The sequence below is a fragment of the Aphis gossypii genome, chromosome X, assembly GCF_020184175.1.
Source record: "Aphis gossypii isolate Hap1 chromosome X, ASM2018417v2, whole genome shotgun sequence".
NCBI classification, from domain to species: domain Eukaryota; kingdom Metazoa; phylum Arthropoda; class Insecta; order Hemiptera; family Aphididae; genus Aphis; species Aphis gossypii.
In genome coordinates, this window is record NC_065533.1 from 50,602,557 (window position 1) to 50,622,014 (window position 19,458).

Below are 19,458 nucleotides of genomic sequence, written 5' to 3' on the forward strand. Positions count from 1 at the left end.
TGTTATATTATTAATTAATATAATTTATTGTATAGTATTTTCTTGTTTTGCGTTGTAATTAATTTGTGACGTTCGTGCGATGTCCATACACTCTATTTTTCTATCTCTATTTTCCCGATTTTTTTTTTCAAACATTTAATAACTCAATTTATATGGGTTATATTGAATGGTAAACATCTATTGACGTGTCCTTTTCAGACGGTTGTCACATTTCGTTACGCCTCGTTCGTTCGAAGCACATATTTCCCATCCGCCCCAAGCAACCGACCACTATATCACGACATCATACTAGAGCCCAAATGACGCACTTCACATCGATTATTATTATTATCTCTGACAAACACTTCCACAACACGTACTACGAAATTGTCGTTCGGCGAATGCGGAACGTTTTCTGCAGAAATATTATTTAGCTGACTTAATACCAAATACTATACCTATCTATAGAATTTATAGTATTAAAATATCGAATCAAAAGTTAAGAGCATTATACATACATCATCAACTATAATTAATGATGAACATCAAGTGTTAATAATCCCATTAATATTATTAAACAATTGTTATTATTTTAATAATCTAAAATAAAACGATGAAAATGTTCAACACATATTAAATATTGAATATTTATGTTAAAACTATAATAACTATATAGATTGGATTTTTATGGAAACTATTTAATTACTTTTATAGTTTTATCTAGGAGTGCTAAAGATCATCAACTCCCCTTATCCTCTGATTAGGCTTGTGTTGTGTTTAGACTCAAATAGTTTTTACACATTGGGTTATGTTTATACACGCACGTTTAAAATGCGCGAGTATTAATATTGATTATTATTTAATTTAAAATGTCTAACATTCCAGCATAAATATAAAACTACAAGCATTTACAACTTTGAACATTTTATAATAATCCCGTAGAGATTAACAAGGTTGATTTATTAGTAAATTGTAGTGTTCTTCATAAATAACACCCATGCAGACTGGAAGTTATTTTATTTAAAAATAATATAAATGTCAAATGATTATCGGTAGGTATTGAAATGTTGTACTTGTTAATAATATATACTACCTCCTAATCTGTTATGTTAATGTCGTTATATTTGTATTAGTGTTTTCCTATCGTATTTCAAATGTATTTTTTTTTTTATTTAATTAGAATGAGAAGAAGGCACTGTCTACAATAATAAGTATAATAATAAGTTATTATTGATAATAAAATAATTCATTTTTCATCAAATGTGGATTTGAATAATTCGGAATTGTGACAATATTTTTGAGGGCAGGTTTAAAAAAAAAATTAATTGTGAAAAGTTAAAGGCCATTTAAAAATGTTGACATTTTCGCTATTTCTAAACGATATAATGAACGTTGTATTGGGAAGAATGGAAAAACGCTGCGTTTTGCTTTCAGACATTTTTTTTATGTGACAAATGTAGTTGATGAATATTTAGCTGTAAATAAATCTTATATATATATATACACTATACAAACACGGTGTATCGTCAATATAAGACAATTTACATTAAAATTAAATTTAAATGTATCAGATCATTGTGATACACCCTTTATATATTATTCTTAAATATTATATAGTAATAAATAAATATATCTTTAGATATATGTATAATAATATCGTACGCCAGTGTTCTTCGATATGTTCTTTTCAACATGTAATGCTCCCATGAAAAATCTAAACGATTAAAAAACTGCACATTTAATTATTACTCTAAAAAACATCATAAAACGATCATGGAATAGGTTCTGTTCTTTCGGCTTGTATATAATATTATTTTACTGCAATAAATTTAATTTATGATACTGTGTAGTGTGTACCTATAATGTGTAAACGTCAATAACATAATATTTGGCATGTGACGCATGTGTACTATTTTTTCCGTTTTTTAAAATATAATAATTTTATTGTGTACTTAGCTAGTATACAACCGTCCTTACGCGCATTTTTATGAGTATAATAGTACAACAAACAATAGCAATTCGTACTATCGGATATTTTACTCGCTGAAATACAGGCAAATAGACATTTTTGACGTGAATTATGTCTGAGGATTATTTCAAATATGTGTGCACGACACCGAAAATGTAAATATCATTATCGTCATGAACGAAACCGTTGCTTATGGGTTAAAATTAAGGCAATTACGCGTGGCCGGACCCTACACCCAAACAAATCTTACACCTAGTATTTGTTTAGCACTCACGGTCCAATGGGTATGTTGTTTATGTTGTTAGTGTAAGTGTATGAGCAAACGTGTGGCCGGACCTATTGTACCGTTTAACAGTATCGCGGTGGGGCGTGATCGAACTCTAACAATAAGCATGCCCAATAGAATAATTTGGTATTTTGACGATCATTGACGATAAAGATAAATAAAGAAAAAAAAATAAAGAATTCAGTAGGCACAAAACATAAAATATATCCATGTACCGATGTACAGGTATCCGTATGCAGTGATAATACACTTTAATAAGTTATAATAAGTTACAAGTATTGTTTAAAAGTTTTGCTTGTGTAACTATATTATATTCATCTAATGCATAATAGTTTAATAGTTATGAATATGTAATAGTCATTGTAAATATAACGTACATTTTATAATAAATACTAAAATACGAAAACCTATGCTTGTATTATATTAAAAATCAATAGTTTATTTTTACACGAGGAGTAATAATTCTAATTAAATTGTAAATAAAAACAAAAACTTGTTGATATAATGACATTTTAATTGTTTTTAATTCGATTATTTTTCTTGTTGAAGTATATTTTTGTGAGCCATATTATATAAATTAATTTGTCCATAAATAGCAAGAATAAAATAAATGGAATAATATTCATTAATTTCTGTGAAAACATTTAATGCTATTAAACGAATACTTTAAAATGCTCCAAAATGTAAATAGACAGTTAAAATATAATATTTAATTAAAAACTTTTATAAAATATAAATTTTATTGCAACGAACAGATATAGTTTATAACATTAAAGCTCTGAAACCTAAATATTTTCATAATAATAAATTGAAATCGTAAAAATGAAAATTACGTCACGTATTTCAACTAAAATTGAATTTTATTATTATTATTATATTACTTTATTATGTACCTAAATATTTTATTTATTATGTAGATATGCTTTAATATACAATATACATGATTGTTAAAATTATTTTCAGTGACGGATTAACACAATAAATCGTCGACTTAGGTACCTAACTTTTTTTACAAATCTGTTCAATATATTTACTTGGTTTCAGATTTGTAATAAACATACGAGAACAAAAATATACAATCAAAAAATAAGTTAAGTAAGTAGGTACCACTTTTCTGTGCATAGTTATCGAGTGAGTCATTGTATAGGTATGTAAATAAATTGGAATTTAATTCCAATGAGCGGAAACGATCTAATTTAATTATATATAAATTGGTATTTTATCGCTTCTTCAAATATATAATCATTATCTCTGCTTAATTGTGTGTAGAAAACGCTGTAGGTACGCGTTTGTAGGTAAATTATAACCGATAGTGAAATAATAATTAATATTATAACTAAATTTAATTTGACTTGTCGTTTAATAGCAGTTTCCATTGAATAATTGATATTATTATATTTGTCTAATATAATTGAAATCACATATTGTTTTAAGTCGTTAGGAATATATTTTCCTATTATAAAGTATATTTTTTCAAGAACGCTTAAAAATGTTACAAATTAAAATTATATCATAAAGTCGATTAGATTACATGTAGAAATTGACATAAAAAAAAAAAAAAAAACAGTTTAATGTATTTTATATTTTTTAATTTAACTACAATAATTACATTAATATATTATATTTTCGAGCCATATACCTAACGATAATAATTAATAAGGTAATTAATAAGGATTACTAGAATTACAAATTTCAACCTAACCTTGAGCGTAATGATAACACATAAACATAATACATTATATTTGTGCATAATATACCAGGGTGGCTAGTATTGAGATGTCTTAATATAACATGAGGTTAACTTAAATTGGTGATATTTGCTACTACTAGACACCCATTGTAGTGTAATGTGCGAGGGTGTGACGCGATTGTGGACTTTTTACCATTTTCTTTTGCCAAAAACGATTGCGCTTTTTCACCTTCTAATAGGTATTTAACACAACATTGTGATTGCACATTATGTAATAAAATGCGAATGAAGTATACACATTATATTAGGCATATCGTATATGGAATAAAATTTGTGTGTGTGTGTGTGTGTGTGTGTGTTTTTATATAAAACTATAAAAGCATAAAGATAAAAAGGGCTGCATTCGAATTACGTTCCCGATACAAAAATTGCGATTTGTGACCTACTAATTGCGTCCCGGGTTTTCTATACTACTATACTGCATGTCTAATTGCGTCCCAATTAGGTCAATTAGATGATAAACTTGATAATCTCAATCAATAATCGATATGACCATAATATGAGTACTTACGAAATAAATGTAATCGGTTAGTATGTCTTTCGATTCCGTCGCGTTGACAATATTGTGCGCTGTTATATTTCTATTTAAAAATATGAGCTTAATTGTGAGTGAAGTAATGACAAGTGAAAAAAATAAATCATTGATTTTTATAAATGGTATTAAATTTTGTTTTCATAAACTATCGAAAAATGATATACAACGTTGGAAGTGTTTCAAAAAAAAAACATGTAAGTCATTTACTATATTAATAGGTACTATATACATATATTAAACGACAAAAATAAAATATTGGAACGCCCTATTGAACATAATCATGAAAGCGACTCTGTAGAAATATTAAACAGGCAAAACTTAAGTAATAATTTAAAACGAAATTTAAATTAAATTTAGGGAACGGACTTGATACAAAATACATTTTTTAGTGGGTAGCATAGGCCAATGCTTTCTAAGTATATAATTCGATTCATACATCAGAGAATTTAAAAATAAAACTTTTATTTTGCATTTTTCCACTTTTTTGATTTTTAAAGTATTTTTGATCATTTTTTTTATTATTATTTTAATTTTAAACTGTTTGAAATGTTTCGTTTTGTCTCGTAAATTAGTTATTTTTACAAAGACCGATTGATTGTATCTATCTATACGGCTATACCTATACTTAATTCCCATAAAATAATATCGATAACGTTACGATAACTAAATAGTAAATTGTCAACCGATAAAATATATGTATATTTAACTGTCATATTAGTTGATATGTATATTGTATTACTGTATTAGTATACATTTTACTATATTATTTAATATAATATATGTCTATTAATGTTTGTTTTTTTTGGATCGAGTAACTCCATGACCACATATTTTCATACCTTAACGTTTACCTTAAAATACGTACCCCGTAGTTAAACTACAAACATTAAGTATAGAAATAGCTTTCTTATATGTATAGGACTATAGGTACTGTACTTATGATAAAGTACAGTAAAAATTAACGTTACGTAAAGTACATTTGGTATCGCCGGATAACCGGTGTACATTTGCCTAATCATTTCAAACAACCCATCTGATGTTTCAATAATCCGATCTATTTTCAATATTCTAATATACGGCCGGTTCGTCCTGGGACGTTTCAATAACGTAATTGTATCATTTATCCGTGTTCCTAATAAGCGGCTTCTACTGTATAGGTATATAGAAAATCGAATAAAGTAAAACAGCTAAAATGAAAATATTATAAAATAAGTAAAATATTTAAAGCAAAAATTTAATAATTTTTAGTGCATACAATTCTTTGTCTGTTATGATATGCTGTTGGGTTGTGAGAGACTCATCACATGTATCTATATAAAGCATTTCAGTATTTCAGTAAAACTGTTTTTGTCGTCAATCATATTATACTCAATAATGATTGTGAAAAATGTATTTATTTATGCATATGAGTTATTCGAATTATTTATAAAATAACATACCTACTAAGAAAAATCATTTAAATAAAATATCATATTACAAAATACTAGATTATAGTTTTCATTTAAAAACGTTAAGGTGTTCGTATATAAGATAATTAAGATTCATAATTATACTGCATACCTAGAGTTAATTAAATTATTATTAATTCGTGTATGAATATATTATACCTATATTTTTAGCGTGAAGATGTGTCACGATAAGTGCATAATGATATTATTATTTTTTTGTATTTCGATACTTATGTTACTAAAGTTTCAGTTACTTATCACGAGAATTACGGTCACGCTGTGCGTGTTTATTATATTGGGATACACGTGTATTGAATAATAATATTATATACAAAGGCAGGCACCTTTGATGTTAGTAAATTATAAACAGGGTGTGAATGGGGTCGGCGAAGCGGTTTTCGTCTTTGTTGTTCATCGTCTGCAAAGTTGCCTTTCAAAACGCAGCCAAGTTTGCCGTAGTAATATTGTCAAAATCATACCGTTCCGCAAGAAGTATCCCTATCGGGGATCGGGAGAGTGCTGCAGAGTGAAATGGGGTGCGGAGAGGGGTTTTCGAAACGTTTCTGCACTGAAACCGAATAACGTTCTATATACTCTCCCTATCCGCTCGGCAAAAATCACCGACCGAGGGGCTCGAAAATAAACAGATAGAACAGTGGTGCCCAACCAGCGGCCCACGAAATTAAAAAAAGTGGCCCGCAACAAATGTTTAAAATAAAAACGAATTTTTATCCTATTACATTAGCGATTTTTTCTATCGGAAATGTTCAAATATAAATTTTACGATTTAATATCGATATCACTCAGTGTACAATATGTACCTCAATCTGTAATTTTTTTCATTAGTCAATAAAAGATATGAAAACAAGTCCAAAATGTATTTACATAATATAATATATTGAACACTACTATATTTAGTATGTATAACAAAATTATATCATTAGATTAAGATTATTCGTACTTAAATATTTGGTAGCCCGCTTGAAGATAATTGTTTACCTAAGTGGCCCGCCGAAGAAAAAAGATTGGGACTCACTGAGATAGAATATACTTAACGTTCTGGCAATCTAACCCTGCAGACCCATCATCGTTTATATATAGTCAGAATATTATATTGGTGTTCAAAACAAATTTGTACGTTCTATATATTATTGTTTGCGTTTAACGTGCGTGTGCGTGAGTGTGCGCGCATATTTGTTTATGCGTTGGTGTGCTAGTGTGTGTAACCTTACCCCTAACCGCTACAGGCTAAGTAATAAATCAATATCTGCCACCATCGCCGAAAAGATAATAAAACCCATCGGTGTATATCAGTAATGTGGGTCGTAGGGGTGTAAATTCGTTGAGTTTAGGTGGCGTGGTTGATGCGCAATTGCGTAAATAATTTTGACAGTAAAAACGTAGTTGTACACTGAGTTTTTCTTTTTCTTTTTATTCGAAAATCACGTAGTTATGCTACAGATGTTATATTGTCATTACTTATTTATTTTTGTCAGGATACCCGGGACAAAAAATATAAGTATTCGTAACCACGCATATACATTGTAGGTACACGTTATTATAATAATTTATAATAACACTCGTATTCTAGCCAAGTAGTGGCAATCCACTGAGGCGTTATAAAAAGACTATATAATTTAATCACCTAAGTCCAAAGGTGTTGTGATTATACATATTATTATTTAGAACAAATCAACAGGACATAAGTGACAACATACGCTAATTATGATGAAAGTGACCAAGATATAAAAAAGAAATATAATCAAGGCCGTAGCTAGGGGAGGGGTTTTAGGGTTCAGACCTCCCACTAAATTTTTTTTTGAAATAAAATTGAATAGTTTTAATATTTCATATTTTATTACATAATATAATATATTATTTTAATATTTTTCTGGCTACGGCTTTGAATATAATATTATACATTTCAAAACATTTTTAGTTCATAGAATTTATTTTTAAGTAGCTTAGAATTTCATGGATCACAAATTACAATTAACATGCCCGTTTTTATTTCGAATTTAAAACATTAGATTTATTTACGATATTCTATTATTGACTATGTTTAAATATATGATCAATGCATAGTATGTACCTATTATTCTATAAATATAAAAATCATAATATCATTTTAGTCGAATGGTCCCCGTGGATAAACAAGACGATTCGGTTCGATCTCCCGAGCACTTTCCTCCCCACTGACCTTCTCGTATAACAACACATAATACACACACATTTATAAACAGACGCATGCACATATTTTCATATACATCTGTTTGGATACCTACTTGAATAAAAGAAAAACACTTTTTTGTAACTAATGTACAAATAAAAAAACAAAAGATAATTATTTTGTCACTATAAAAATTATTAAATTATAAATATTTGAATTTTTCTCTTAACTGGACCAGCTGCTGTCAACACAAAATACTACGCAGTCTCCCACTATATGCGTCGGCCGCTCGAGTCGCTCAGCCTCCAATATAAGCCCATATTAAATTGTTATCACGTCAAGCAGTCAGATCAGTGGGTGTATCGCGTGCAGACGTTCATCTGTAGACTGTATTCAATTCTCCTCGTCCGTAGTTTTTCATACTGATCGGCAATTGGACATTAATGCTCCTTATACGGTATGTACCTACTTAATCTAATTTTATTAATATTTTTTATTTATTTGTCTATAATATTATTTATCTATAATTATTTTTTGTTAAAATTGTAGTATTCTGTTTTGGTCTCTCTACTCATTCCATTCCATCAACCTCATTCATGATTGACTTGGGCGTTTTTCTCATTCAGTCACGCTCAAGCCTTAGATTCTACAGAATTGGTAATTTACATTATTATTTATTTGTTATTAACTATTATATCGGAATATTACTTAAAAGAAATAACGTTTAGAAGTCTATATAATATATATAGTATACAATATATATGGGGATTATGGGTGAATCGTGTATCGAATTGAATATATATATTATATATATTATATTGAAAATATAATATTTATTAATATATCACGTTGAGTGCCACAGCATATTTTATGATGACTGATGAGTATACACCCGGGGTGACCACATTTTTTTATTATTAAATAACTATAATTATTAAGAAACTTATAGGGCGCATGCCCCTAAAAAGAAATTCTAACATGATTCACTTTGAAATTGTCCACGATCGACTGTTTAGCCGCCCCTGGTATACACTATACAGTGAATTTCCGCGCCAAAACTGAGCTGTCCTTCGACGGTTAGGTTAGGAGACAGGACTACCTGTCGACATCGGTTCCCCGCGTCCGAAAAAACCAATTACAAAAAATGAATAGTGCCGAATTACCTATTAGGTGGAGTAGGCGCCCGCCTTAAGGCCCCCCTCATTTAAGGGTACCCGTGAAAAAGGAAAACCATATTTTTTTAATTTAATAATACTAGTATTTTATTTACGAATTTATGAGACAAAAGTCAATATGAAATATAAATATTAAATTAAAGATGTATATAAAAAATAATTTTTTAGGGACCCAATATTTTAATTTCCTAGGGGCCCACAAATGTTTAATCCGGTACTGAAAACGAGCATTCTGTATTAGCATTCTTGGATTACTGATTTATTTACTTATATAATCTACAGTACCAAATTAAAGTAGTTTTGTCATCAACAAATTTGTACCTATCTATCAAAATATTAAAATATAGAATATGTTATAAACGCTATACAAAATGAAAATATAGACTGTACCATAGTCTGTGAACAGAAACACTAACTTATTGTTATTAGTTACTACTTATTACACATTCAAGCAAAATACACCCTATGCATTATTAAAATAAGCTAATGTTATTATTGTCATCCAATTAGTGACAACCCAATTAATAATAAAATATTATTGCAAATTTGACCACCCCGTGTTCGACATTGCCGTCACGTCACTGTCGCCGTTATTTTGGGAAAAATAATACCTATTTAACATCTACTGAAAATAGCTACGCAAAATCCAAATATACCGATGAAATTACGAGATCCTACTGAATAAGCACATATATAAATCACACCAGTACGTTTATAACCGATGAAGTAATACACCCATAAAAATACACATAACATTTGTTGGCTATGTGTCGATCGTGGCACTCAACGTGATAGTAGGTATTATATATAATTTAATAAAACACTGTTTAATCCTTATTTTTAAATACTCATAGAAATAATTTCTGATTTTATAGTTTTTTTGTTTTTTTTTTTTTTTTTAGTATAATAAAATAATGTGATCACAGGTTTATAGAATCAAAAATGAAAATCCCAAACCAAATCGTATACTACTTTACTCGTATGTGAAATGTTGTAAATGTTTTATAGAATCAACTATAGGTAATAAAATCAAAATTACCTATACCAAAGTGATCACATTAAGCGGAACTCACTATAATTTTGTGTGTATTATATTTAATTTTAATCGTTAATGAATAAATTGATACAATGATTGTTAAACATGTCATATTATATAATATATATATTATATATAAAAGAATATAGGCAAAAGATGTTCTTATGACCAGATTTAAAAAGAGTTTAAACATAATACTGTGTTTTTCCACATCATAATATGAATAATGCATAATGTATTAAAATTATTCGGTGAACATTTTATTATACGGTGAGACATCTGTTGATAACTCCGTGGTTCCTTAAAAAAGGCCATCAAGGCACTTACTTATTTATAAAAAAACAAATGTACCTATTATATTAAATACCATGTATAATAATTATTGTATAACATAATAAACAGATCTCTGAATATCCAATATAATTCTATAATCGATTCTAAGTCATCAATGCGTTCATCAATCTAACAAAATGCTTCTGCTATTTGTAAGAATCAATTATAAATTTACGATTTTTTGACATTCATAGTATCTGAGGTCGTTATTATTTCAAAGCCGTTGAGACTTGGACACCCGGTACAATACTATACTATTTGCTATTATTATCTATAACTGTTTGTATAGTATGTCCTAACCTAATGGTTATTACTTATTAATTATCGCGTAAGAATTAATGTTTATTTATAATTATCTTCAGTGTGTGGAGCGGAATTCTGGTTAGCGTTTACATTTTAATATACAGTGAGTACCGCTTAATGTGATCACTTTGGTGCAGGTCATTATGACTCTATTAACTAGTTAATTCTATAAAACATTTACAACATTACACATGCGATTTTGTTTGAGATTTTCACTTTTGATTCTTACAAACGGTTGATTCTATGAACCAGTTATCATATAAATCGGAACTCACTGGGTATTATAGGAGCTCTATAGGCGTTTTTACTTTTTAACCCACCCTGCAGGTTAGGTTATAAGTTCGATATGTAAAATAATAAATTATATACCTATACTGGCTACATTTTATTACTGTATTAGTTAATATCCTTTATGGCCTTCTCCGCCGTGATAAATAAAATGCTCGTGGATTTACCCCGTCTTAAACTACGTTAAACGTAAATATCACAAATCATAGATCTTTAACACAGTCATTTTATAGGTTACAATAATATATATATAGGTCAAAACTTAAATACAATTATAATAACTATTTTATTTTATATACCTAATCAATGACAACCCTATTAATAATAAAATTAATGCAAAACTTTTAAACAATAACTTGAACGATAAACCATAATCTATAACAATAACATATTATTGTGTAAACAACATAGGTACAATATGCATAATAATAAAAACATAACCCAAGTGCTGAAGTGTGAGGTAGATGAGTCAATATATATTTGTTTTAGTATAGTACGAATAATATTATATTTTTTATAAAAGTTTAACTATTTGTTTTTATAAAATACAAAATGGCAATTTAAAAAAGTTATACGATCAATCTATACTTTCTATTAAAACTACAATAAGACGCAGACTAAAGTTTCGAATATTAGTATAAATACTTATATATATATATAATATATACCTATATCAATATTGATGTATAATTATATTTCTATAATGTAAATGAAATTTGTCGTTAGTACGTAGTCGGTACTCGATAGTTCTAAGTGACAAACGTGGTCAAAACACACATTGTTATTATTATTATTTACCACTTAGTACTCCTCATTGTGTCAGTCCGTCATACCCGTAAACGAAACCAACACATATAATATATAACAAAGTGCTGGCGTACTGCTGTACTCATAAAAAGACAACGCTTTTAAAACTAGCTATAGTTTATTATGTAATGTATTGATACAACCATAAACTAGGTGCTATAAATCTATAAAATAGTTTTAGGAGAATGTCACGTGCAACGAGTTTGTTGAGTGTGTTGGTTCAGTAAAATAAAAAAATAATTGGAATACCATCATCCCCCGCTGACTAATCATTATACTCTGTGGAATATAATAATACATATAATATAATATTATTAGAGTATTTGACGCAAAATATTTAGGAATACTTTTCGATAAACATCAGAAACGTACGCAGAAAAAAATTTGGGGGGAGCTGTTTTTGAAAATCAGTTAATGAAAAGTAGAAATATTTTTTTAATAAACATACGAAATTATTTTTATTCTAATTATATTAATTATTTTAGCTTGTTAGTATTAAATTTTTATTACAAAAACCAAATATTTTCTATGGTATTTGAACACTCAAAACATCCCCCTGTGTGTACGTCCCTGATGAACATGTAAAATGAACCAAGAACATAAATATGTTAATAGTAATATTGCAGAGGAAATGTTTTTTACATTTTTAAGGAGCTTAGAATTTGGAAATATTTTAGATATAAATAATTTAAGAATGATGTAGGTACCTACTTCTATACTAACCTATCTTATATTATAAATGTATATGGCTAAATAAACAAGAATAATAATGAACATAATAATAGTTTAAAATTATTTATTTTTTTGATACAAAACACAAATTAACTTTTAATTTTCTTTTAAGTTTTCAATTAAGTATAAAAAATTGTTGGTTGGATTAGATTATCTTACAATCAGCTATAAAACCACGTAGCTGTCGTACTGCCCCGGGCCTTTAATTGAAATTATTTACCTAATCTAAATATTGGTATGGTGAGACATCCAATTTTATATTTATTATGTATCTACATATTTTAAGAAAAATAAGTTCCGCGAAATTTTAATTAATTTTTATTGTTTGAATTGTTGTTCATAAATATCATATAAATTAAACATAATTTTAATTAAAAAATGTTAAGTGTTTATACAGTAAATTTATAATCAAAAATTTAGTATTAAAAAAATATTTTTCCACCGCTGATAAAATATATAGGGACTCTAAACTATATACAGCTTACGGGCTTTGCAAGTCTTAATCCGGACCTGTGTATAAGTAATACTGCGTGACATACTGTAGCCTATCGATTTTTTTCTGCGAAAGCGCACAATTTGGCTCACGCGTGTCGACGTAGGTACAGATGTTACACTTTTATACTTTCGTGTAACTATAGGTAGGTACTAACTGTTGCACTCGCCCGTGGCGTGGCGCTTTGTGTCTACTCACCCGCCCTGTCAATTGTCACTCGTATTATTGTTTTAGACATATCATAATGTGGTGACAAATAAGAACAAATAGAGAACTAAAATTATTTTTAATATTTATTTTTTACGATTTGTTAAAAAAAAATTGTTTTTTTTTTTTAAAGAAGGTTTTACATATTATTTATAATTATTAATAAATATCATTAAAATAATCTCTTGTTTGTGAACAATTAGTTTTATTCTTACATCAATAAGAATGTTAAAAACATGATATTACCAACGATGGATTAAAACTTATCGATAATATTATTATGTTTAGCTAGAATCTAGAAATTTAGAACAATAGCTGAAAACCCCTTATAACAGTTCATCTAATTTAATTTTGGTTTCTCAATCCAGTAAAAATTATCTTTTATTCGACGATTCAGGATCTATTTTCTATCAATATAATATATTTCAACTCATTTTCATAATTATTTTATTAATTACTTAGTCTTACATTTATTTTAAGTTAGAATTTTCACTTAAAATAACGATTTTTTTTTTCTTATCATATTAATTTATTTTTTAGACACGTTTATAGCGACTCCAGTTATTTTCATTACAAAAGATAAAAAATGTATTATTGATATAACATACTTCTTTACTACTTATTTCATATTAAATCTGATATATTATTTTCTATTTAACATTTAAAATGAATTCACGAAGTCTTTTGCCTTTTGCCTTGTTACCATCGATATAACGCAACAACAGGAATTAAGCAGCTATGTTTAAATAAATATTTTTAAACTAAGCGCGTTCCGTGACTATACAACGCGACCGTAGGTACTATTCGCGACGCGACGTGTTATATAGTAGGTACTTTGAAAGTTCCAAATTTTCGAACAAGGAACAATTATATTAAACGACAATCTTCAATCTTGTCTTATCGTATCAGCTTTGACTACAATATTGTGAATATAATAATTGGAAATGTTGGATAAAAGTGTATTATAAATTGTTTAATTATAATTAGAGAATAAAAAAATAATGAAATATCTATAGATAATTATTGTAGTAAACCCAATACACTTGTATTGTATTATATTATTATAATAAAACACGTTAGTTTAATATTTTAATTTACTTCTTACTCCTGCATTTTAAGTAATAAGTCAAAGGCCAAAAAAACATGTTCTTTCCGCCGAATGATAGTTTTTACTATACTCAGCGGAAACACCATGTTATATTTGCATAGGCCAAAGTCCAGAAAAAACATGTTATTTCCGCAAATAAGGATTTTTACTGCACTCAGCGGAAACAACATGTTATATTTTCATAAATATGTAGATTATTATAATCGGATCACGCCACTCAATATGGAAGTAATTTGATATACGTGTTTTATATAGTTAATGTTGTGCTAATTATTGATTATGATTGTAATATTTAAATTTTAATAATTAATATTTTTATGTTAATAATATGATTAATAAGATACACTCAAAAATTGTTATATAAACAGTAAGTAATAAATGTATTTTATATCAACCTATATTATAAACGGTTTTGATTGAAAAATATAAAACATTTTTCGAGTGGAATTTACATGCGCCCATAATCACGACGTAGCAGTCGTAACACACATGTTGTTCTGGGCTCAGGGCGTAATTTATTTATTGTTTCCTTTCAAATCTGGGCGCCACGTTACCGCCTATAATATTACGCCTATATTATACGGACCAACCACAATATACCTATATAAAGCAGTAAAGCACTATATGAGCGTAAATACATACATATTATATTATAATATAATAATAGCGTATATTGTCATCGCCACCACTGGCGACGATACGAATTCATATGTTATAGGTATACCTATATATGAATATGAAATATGTATACCAAATTTTTTTATTGCTTTAGTTACCTAGCCGTATCCGATAATGCGTAGTCTTGAATAAATATAAAATGTATGCATTTAAATGTGTTTTAAACGGAATGGAGGAGAAGAATGTAAAAACCCCATACAAATGCTCCACATGGACTGTTTTTTTTTTTTTTTTTAATACAGTCACACAGTTACAAATTAATAATATAACAATTTAAAAAATCTTGTTTTCACATCAGCAGTTCATTAATTTACCAGACGTACATTTATATTACACTATAATAACATTATATAGACAACTATTGCCGTGCTGAGCAAAAACGTCATATGCCTCCCCCCCCCCCAAAAAAAAATGAGGTAAAAACAAATAAATAATTATAAAATTTGACTTATATAGATGAATATGGCGTATCTTTGATGTATTACTCCAAAAGTATTATATAAGAAAACGGTTCTTAAACTTTTTTTTTGAGTACCACTTAGGAGTATTATTAATCATTCGCGTATCACTAATGGCTAAAAATAGAACGATTCAAACTGTACATTTAAATACTTTACTTTTTAGTTAATATCTATATTTATTTAAAATGATAAGGCAGTAAAATACTACAGTATAATTGTTTTTATTTATTAGTTTTTTAAATTAAGATAAGATTTAAATAACAAATTTTTAATAAGATCAGAATCGAATATATTTTATTTTTAAATTTCTGTTTTACCTCCATGCGGCCTTCCGCTTACCATTATATAGACTTTCGCGAACCACAGTTTTAAATACAAGCAATAACGCCAGAAATACTAATACACAATACTACTATAGTAGGTATAGTGATTATATTAAGCACTAACGCCGTAAGTATTGTTAAAGATACCTACAGCATTTTATCTTATTACATAGTACAAATTATAATTGACGGCATTTTGACTTGCAAATAACAGTTTTGTTTTGTGAATTATTTAAAAATAATAATAAAAAAGAATAAATATTTTTTAATTATTAATACAATTAAGAAAATTACATACTTACTGCATTTTTGCTTAGGAACAAATTATCAAAACACAAAATATTCTAATTTTTTGTTTAAAGTAAATAATTTAACTACATTAAAAACGTATTTATCCTTGTATATCATACAAATTATTATTTTTTCATTTATTTTTCAGCATAAGGGGTACATGAAAGAGATCATAGTGGTTCAATTAAAAGATCAAATCGAGACATTGATTTTAGAAAAAAAAATCACGTCAAAGTAGAAGCTGATTATACATCATTTGTAAGTATTTTTTTTCTTACTTAATTTATTTAGAATTACCTATATAACTTATAAAATTTAACTAATATATTTATTTTTGTTGTTTAAAAATAACAGACACCTTCTGCCTATAACATACATGACCTCGGCTGATAATAGTTGGTAGACAAATTGATTACCTACATGCAGCAAGTTTTATAAATCACGAAGACTTATGTTTTCGAATAAATTGTACGATTGTTAACCTCAAATATTGCTGGAGAATTTTTCAAGGTTATTATTCACTATAAATCATGGATTTACAATCTGACTGCTATGCTTACAATCAAAATATGATGTCAGTTTCATCTATAGATCCTCTTGTCAATGAAAACTTAAGACAGTTTCATGAATCTGTTACCGAAATGGAACAGCAATTTTCACAAGGAACTTCATCTCATCAAGATTGTTTTCAATTCGCTACTGAAGAGGGAATGCCAGATTGGTCTCTGGACAGCTTACCGATATTTCCGGACATGCAAATTTTGCCTAATTCCGTTTCAATAGATGAAAATAATCAACAGATTCCAATGGTTGATGAGCTGCGACAAGAATCAGTACTGACACAGTTTCCAACGAATTATGAGCAATTGCAACAAGCGTCAGAATCAACAAAGCTGCCGATGAGTGATGAGCAACTCCAACTACAATCAAAACTAACACAGATGCAACAAAAACCAACTAAAAAGCGTTCAATTAAAAATTCAACGCATGAATACAATACTAGGAGCACTGCGTACAAAAAAAGAATTGATGAATTTATAAAGGCTCAAACAAAAATTACAGAAGAGGCAAAGAAGAAAAGTTGCCCACCAACAATACTCAAAGTACACGCTAAAGGCCAATGGATTTATCCGAAGGATCGTGCCCAAATTGTATTATTGAAATGTGACATTAAACCTATTAAACACCCTAATTATGTCCAAAAAAGAAAATATAGATCGAAAAAAATATCTATATAGGTTTAATGTTTATAATTGTAAATAAATATTATGTAATTATCTAGACATATAAGAAAAAATAATTAAGTATTATTAAAAGCAAGCATGCCCAATCATAAAATAAATGTATCAAAAAAATGCACATAATGCAAACATGCTAAAATTTTATTTTTAATCCTAAGATTGTATAAAAATAATTTTATTTCTTTATTAGACACATCATTTTTATTCTTACTAATAAGCATTAGGAAATCTAATTAAATAAAAAATATGTACAGTTTTCTCAAAAATCACATATCACCCTAAATATTTCTCTGGTAAATCAAAATATCTTAAAATGGTTTTTTCATTTGTTATTTTTTTGTTAACATAAATTTATACTTTATTATCGAAATGTTCCTATAAATTATTATAGATTTCTCTTGAAAAAACTACATTTAAATTGATTCACCGTGGGATTTATTGGGTGATAGGTTACTACCTAAAGCATTTGTGATTTCATATGTATCTAATATAAAATAAATGTATAAGTATTATTTATTACTGTTAACGTTTGTATTTAACTTAAGTAATCCGTACATTTAAGTTATATATGTTTAAAGTTGACTTTTGTATTTGCTCACACTCCAAAAGAAAAAAGGAGAACACGATTAAAATATTATATTTAATATAAATAGTACAATATGTATGTCAATTAATGTTCTGTGTAATAACTAAGTATAATAGCTTGTCCAGAATCTATGGAGTTCGGACAAATATTGTATAAATTAATTCATTATTTGACTGCTCACTAATGACGAAATTTATTTATTCATTTATATTTATCTTAATTCTATAACTAATTTTATGAAACCTTTATAGGTACTTCAATACCTGGTTTTTTTTTTAATATATTTGTTCTTATATTGTTTTAGTTTTAATGTTCTTACACTTGTTTGATATTTTTTATCAACAGTTTAATACTTTTTTTTATGAATTAAAAATTATTGAAATATTGAATTTTTATAAATAATTGTTGGATTTGACCAATAAATACGTTGTCTATTAGTTCAACAAATAACCTCGATCTTGTGGTAACATTATATTGATTTTTATACGCCTATTATATTCTTCTCGCCTTTCATATGCAATTATTGGTGACCTAGATAATCTAGACTAAGAGGACATCTCACTTTGGTAAATAGTGTGTGAGTTAATAACAATGAATATACTGCTTTTTTTAAAACTTTATTTGAGCTATTTATAGAAAATTTTGATTTTTTTCCCATGAATAATGATAAAAAATGTACACTTCATCAAAAAGTTTAAAAGTTTAATACTAGTCATTCTATAGGTTAGGTCAGTATATTGAGCAATAGTATTTTAAAAAAAATTTAAAACTTGTTTACAATAATACTTTTAACGACATTTTAAGTAAATATTAATAATTATAACGAAATTCGTCATAATTACAAATATTTTCAAATTATATTGTACTTAATAATGCATACAATATTTAATATGCATCCCTAAGGTTTTGAAATTTGATACAAGGTTCCATAAAATATTTCTAAAAACAATTTAAAAAAAAATTAATTTTGTTCCAAAAATATTATATTTTATAAAGCTCTGAAGATAAATAATTCTGACAAAATTTCATATTCGCACTTAAAATAACGATTTTTTACTCAACAATTTTAATTTCTTTTAGCCACTAAAACTAGTTGCCCTTTTTTTGATACTTCAAATGTATTTAAATATTATTATCACAACAAAAACCTATCGTAAACTACGTGTAAAATGGTTAAGTAAAAAAAAATATTAGTTCTTTAAGGATTATAAAGATGTGATATCATAAGTATGCTGGATAAAAATTTTAATAGACTGTGA

At 27.5% G+C, this 19,458-nt stretch overlaps 1 protein-coding gene across 1 annotated transcript; it reads left to right on the forward strand.

The window, feature by feature from the left end:
- Positions 1 to 4,545: 4,545 nt before the first annotated feature.
- Positions 4,546 to 18,411, forward strand: LOC114128397 (uncharacterized). The gene is made up of 5 exons (XM_050206335.1): positions 4,546 to 4,713; positions 8,376 to 8,594; positions 8,687 to 8,794; positions 16,521 to 16,630; positions 16,727 to 18,411. The coding sequence occupies exon 5, from the start codon at positions 16,903 to 16,905 to the stop codon at positions 17,608 to 17,610; it is 708 nt and encodes a 235-aa protein (XP_050062292.1). The 5' UTR covers positions 4,546 to 4,713; positions 8,376 to 8,594; positions 8,687 to 8,794; positions 16,521 to 16,630; positions 16,727 to 16,902; the 3' UTR covers positions 17,611 to 18,411.
- Positions 18,412 to 19,458: the final 1,047 nt, after the last annotated feature.